We start from the raw sequence: 5,566 nt of genomic DNA, 5'->3' as shown, positions 1-5,566 counted from the left end.
CCGATTCTGGGCAACATGGATTTGAAAATCCAAGTCATCGTGGTCAACGGCAGCAACTAACTCACACCTACTCTACACCTCTCACCTACACCTACATTTGAATGCCTCGGCGTTCGGGGACAGCGGAGAACGGCTTAATGAATCTACATGACCGAGGTTAACGCCTTTTCGGTGCCGAATTGAGTAATCGAAATTTTCTTATTCTAGGGCCCATGACGCTATTCGTGTATTTACGTGGTTTTTGCTTTGGGTCATGGTTAGTGAATTACAGTCGGTAACGATGGTAAATGGTATCCCTTCCAAGTAAATCCTAAACCTTCTGAGGCCATAGATAATGGAAAGAGTTTCCAACTCAAAACTATGGTATCTTGACTCTGCTTCCGTAGTGGTTTTTGAAAAGTATGCAATCGGATGTAGCTTTTTGTCATCCTGACTTTGAAGTAGAACAGACCCAAACCCATGACTGCTGACATCGCAATGGATTTCCGTTTCTCGCGTATGATCGTATATCGCTAGCACTGGGGCCTTAACTAACTGTTCTCTCAATTTCCTAAAGGCTTCTAAATATGGTTCCGTAAGATTGAATACTGCCTCTTTCCGTAGGAGATCTCAAAGTGGCTTAGTTGTCTTTGAAAGCGATGGTACAAATTTCCGAAAATATGAAAACAGGCCAAGGCACGAGCGAAGTTCTTTATGGTTCTTCGGGATGGGATAATTGGAGATTGAACGGATGTGAGCGTCTGATTGTTGTATCCCCATAGGGCCGACGAGGTATCCTAAGTATTCTATTTCATTGTACCCGAACTTACACTACTTCAGCTTAAGTTCTCTCTCAGGTAAATCCTCTTCAACACTTTTCCTACAGTATGGAGGTGACTCTCGAAATCAGTGGACGCAATAAGGATATCGTCAATATATACTACAATCTCTTTTGCATCTATTTAGTCACGAAAAATATTGTAAACAAATCTCTGAAAATTGGCTGGTGCGTTCTTTAGTCCGAAAGGCATTCGAAGATATTCAAATTGTCCGTGTGGTGTAACAAATGATGTCAATGGAATAGAATCCACGTCTATTGTCAGTTGGTTAAACCCGTCCTTTAGGTCCAATAAGGTGAACCATCTCTTTCCTGACATATGCTCGATACAATCTTCAATCAAAGGCAGTGGAAAATTATCTAGAATTGCTTTCTTATTGAGTGCCCTATAGAAAAACTATCAATATTCACGATAGTCTCGAAAAAAACAAAACTATCGATAGCGCTATCGATAGTGCTAAATTAGTTAGGTTGCTTTGTTTTTTTTTGCAGGATCATAGTGAAATAAATATTATCTTATAAAAGTTATAATCATTCAAAATTAAATATCTGCTTAGCCAAAATACTTCTCTTTTTAGAAAGTTCAAAAACAAACCCAAGTTATACAAACAAAAAAGGATTAACGATTAAGATATGTATGTAGNTGATCGTATATCGCTAGCACTGGGGCCTTAACTAACTGTTCTCTCAATTTCCTAAAGGCTTCTAAATATGGTTCCGTAAGATTGAATACTGCCTCTTTCCGTAGGAGATCTCAAAGTGGCTTAGTTGTCTTTGAAAGCGATGGTACAAATTTCCGAAAATATGAAAACAGGCCAAGGCACGAGCGAAGTTCTTTATGGTTCTTCGGGATGGGATAATTGGAGATTGAACGGATGTGAGCGTCTGATTGTTGTATCCCCATAGGGCCGACGAGGTATCCTAAGTATTCTATTTCATTGTACCCGAACTTACACTACTTCAGCTTAAGTTCTCTCTCAGGTAAATCCTCTTCAACACTTTTCCTACAGTATGGAGGTGACTCTCGAAATCAGTGGACGCAATAAGGATATCGTCAATATATACTACAATCTCTTTTGCATCTATTTAGTCACGAAAAATATTGTACACAAATCTCTGAAAATTGGCTGGTGCGTTCTTTAGTCCGAAAGGCATTCGAAGATATTCAAATTGCCCGTGTGGTGTAACAAATGATGTCAATGGAATAGAATCCACGTCTATTGTCAGTTGGTTAAACCCGTCCTTTAGGTCCAATAAGGTGAACCATCTCTTTCCTGACATATGCTCGATACAATCTTCAATCAAAGGCAGTGGAAAATTATCTAGAATTGCTTTCTTATTGAGTGCCCTATAGAAAAACTATCAATATTCACGATAGTCTCGAAAAAAACAAAACTATCGATAGCGCTATCGATAGTGCTAAATTAGTTAGGTTGCTTTGTTTTTTTTTGCAGGATCATAGTGAAATAAATATTATCTTATAAAAGTTATAATCATTCAAAATTAAATATCTGCTTAGCCAAAATACTTCTCTTTTTAGAAAGTTCAAAAACAAACCCAAGTTATACAAACAAAAAAGGATTAACGATTAAGATATGTATGTAGAATTTCAAAAAACTTGGGAGAGATGATCGATAGTCCTACTAAACTATCGATATTTTTGATAGTATAAAAAAAAACTATCAATGAGTATTGATAGTCTAAAAAAATTGAAACTATCGATACTATCGATAGTGCCATCGATAGTTTTACAACTCTACTGTCTATTCAACAGATCATCGGTAATTCTTTGAACCACTGCACGGTCTTTAAACAATAGCCGCCTTGGCAAACAGTAAAATGGCGTATCATCAGTTAGGCGGATTTTCATTTTATATTCATAGGGTGTCCTATCTATAACTGAGGGTGCCATATATGAATCATAAAAAATAGTTGTGCTTGCTTCTCGCTTAACGCTATCTAACTTAGGTCCTAGGTCTATATCTGGTTCAAGCCCACAGTCAATCGCATTAAGCTCACTCAATACATCGGTATATTCATCGGTATGTTCACTATTATTATCACTGTAGTTCGGCATTTTATCATCGCGTTCTTTAAACATGTTGATACCCCCACTATGGACCTCATCCTGGCTGTTTTTACCATTATCAGAAGGTTCCCTGCAGTCACCGTCAGATAAGTTAACTACTATCGAATCAGAAAGACTGTATTTTACATTATAACTAATATCAACTTTATTTAATTTAGATATACAACAAAAACTGGAATTCACTTCCCNAACATGTTGATACCCCCACTATGGACCTCATCCTGGCTGTTTTTACCATTATCAGAAGGTTCCCTGCAGTCACCGTCAGATAAATTAACTACTATCGAATCAGAAACACTGTATTTTACATTATAACTAATATCAACTTTATTTAATTTAGATATACAACAAAAACTGGAATTCATGTTTATTATTCTTATTCACTTGTTTTAAATATATATTAAATATTTTCATGAAGTCGCGACCGAGTATCAGAGGGGTAGTTATTGTGTTATCCGGAACTATCATCATTTGAATGCATCGAGTTTTATCACGAAGTCTTACCGCGCACAATACTGTGCCAAATAAGTATATTCTGCGTTTGCCGATGCCGATAAATTTTGTTGGAAATTTGTAAAATGATAATTTAGTGCATTTTGGGGTGCTTGATCTTTGCATCAAACTAATCGGACTACCGGAATCGAGAAGAGAATAAATATTTATAAAACCTGTGTTTCTGATTGGATTCGATTTGCATAAGGCCACACTTACCCATTGCTTAACATCTAGGTAATCATCATCGTTGGAAATTTCTTCGGACACCGCAGCTACTTGAGTGGGTCGGCTCCTCTTCTTAGGGCAATTATTGTGCTGGTGCCCCATTTGGTGACAGGTGAAGCGAGATCCTGCAGGTCTGGTCGGCTTTGGGCAGCTGCTCTGGTAATGTCCAAATTGCGAGCAGTTGTAGCAGCGTATTGAGGTTAGATCCCCGGCGACCGCAGTAGTAGACTTGGGTGTAGTTTTGCGTGCGACGACTTTAGCTGAGGACCTGGACGCAGAGAACGTCGAACGCCGTTGTTCGTAACGATCCATACGCCGATTAAGCTCCTTAGCCGAGTGGGCACCGTACAAAATGGAAATTTTATTGCTGCTGTCTGGTATGCCATCGATTATTTTGTCAACAAGTTCTTCTTCCAGGTCCATCTTCGACGCAATAGATTGCATAGCCACCGCGTAAGCAATACAAGACTCGTAGGACTTCAATTTGAGTGCTCGCAGCTGACGGTAAATTTCTTGCCTAGTAGCCCGGTGATGGAACATTGTTTGCGGTAGTGTCCTGAAACTGTCATAATCAGTAAGACCGTGGTTAAGAACGCACTCCTTGGCTCTTCCCGTCTTACAACGGCGTAGGGCCAGGCACTTATATCTCTCGCTGAGGTTGTTTGCTTCTGCATAGTCTTCAAATTGTATGAACCACTTATTGATATCGCGATGGTAATCGCCACTGAACTTGGGCATGGCAGCTTCCAACTCCTCGAAATTTATATGATTTCTGGGCGTAATATAATTGCACTGACTCTCCAGCTCAGCTATTTCCCGGCGTAGCCTCAATATTCTGAGTTATTCCTCTATTCGACCAGATTCTTCGGATTGGTTCGATGGACTGGCACTTCCAATTGATGCCCCAGCAAAGCCAACCACATTGTGGGTTGCAGTTTCTAGTGTGGCTGAAACAGAAGCCACGTTCACAGTGGTCGTCGTAGTTAGGGGTTGACTTGACAGATGTAACAGGGTAGTTCATTTATCTCAATATCTAAAACCTGCTTATACAACGGGTGGTGTAGATGACTTATAATTTAAAATAGTGCTAACACTTATAATGCTAGGGTAAGTTAATTAACTAACTAAAAATAAAATTCACTTTTTGATTGATTACAATGCATTTGATCGAATAATAATTCCCCTCATCTTTTTATGCAATTAAAAATTTTCGTTAGTTGTAGCTTTTTTGCATTTCAGCGACAATGTTAATTACGTCCTTTCCATACTATATTAACGATATCAAAATATCAAAGCACATTGAGAACATGGAATGGAACAACAAACGACGGTATCGACAGCGGTGAGCAATTAATTGTGACTGCCTGTAGCTAGGAAAAATCGAGCTCAGCTAATAAAAATAAACTAATTACAAACTATTCATTACAGGTGAACCTTTTCAAGAAGTCACCCGGGAACTAAGCAGGTCTGAGACCTTCATCGTCCGTGATCCCAATAATTAAAATTATTATTAAAAATTGGGTGCCTTTTAACTAAAATAACAAGAAATAAGAAGAAGAACGATGATAGATTGTGAAGACGAGAGTCAGGAGGATACATCCGACATTTGCAGCCCCGATGCAATTCTTCAAAATGAATTATTGCACCGCAATAAAAAATAAATATAACTGAAAGTCCTCTCAATTGGTGCAGCGTCAATCGACAAGCGTTGAGCGTTTTACTCCCGAGGAGTATTCAAAAAGGTTTATTACTGTATATACTGTGGTAAATATTGCCAATGGTCAGTGCACAGGAAACGCACCTTTTCAGCAGTTTTTCTGTTTGTTTCCAAACTACGAACTGTCAAGCATAACACCCAAGCAAGTATCTCAGCGCCGTTGAATGGTGTTACATAACTTTATGACTGTAGTTCATTTAGGGTGGCCAGATATTATAGTGAC

At 38.7% G+C, this 5,566-nt stretch overlaps 1 protein-coding gene across 1 annotated transcript; it reads right to left on the bottom strand.

Annotated features, from left to right (window-relative positions):
* Positions 1-3,333: 3,333 nt before the first annotated feature.
* On the bottom strand, positions 3,334-4,137 carry LOC108371109 (uncharacterized). Its single transcript, XM_017626609.1, has 2 exons — positions 3,618-4,137; positions 3,334-3,537 (listed from the first exon to the last, which is right to left on the bottom strand). Exons 1-2 carry the CDS (start codon positions 4,068-4,070, stop codon positions 3,529-3,531), a joined length of 462 nt encoding a protein of 153 aa, XP_017482098.1. The 5' UTR covers positions 4,071-4,137; the 3' UTR covers positions 3,334-3,528.
* Positions 4,138-5,566: the final 1,429 nt, after the last annotated feature.

This window comes from Rhagoletis zephyria, unplaced genomic scaffold (assembly GCF_001687245.7).
Source record: "Rhagoletis zephyria isolate East Lansing unplaced genomic scaffold, Rhagoletis_zephyria_1.1 Rzeph_scaffold_04711, whole genome shotgun sequence".
Classification (NCBI taxonomy): Eukaryota; Metazoa; Arthropoda; class Insecta; order Diptera; family Tephritidae; genus Rhagoletis; species Rhagoletis zephyria.
This window is presented reverse-complemented; position numbering and strand designations above follow the sequence as displayed.

Coding starts and splice junctions, on each gene's coding strand:
- LOC108371109 (XM_017626609.1), bottom strand. CDS start 4,070: ATGCAATCTATTGCGTCGAAGATGGACCTGGAAGAAGAACTTGTTGAC.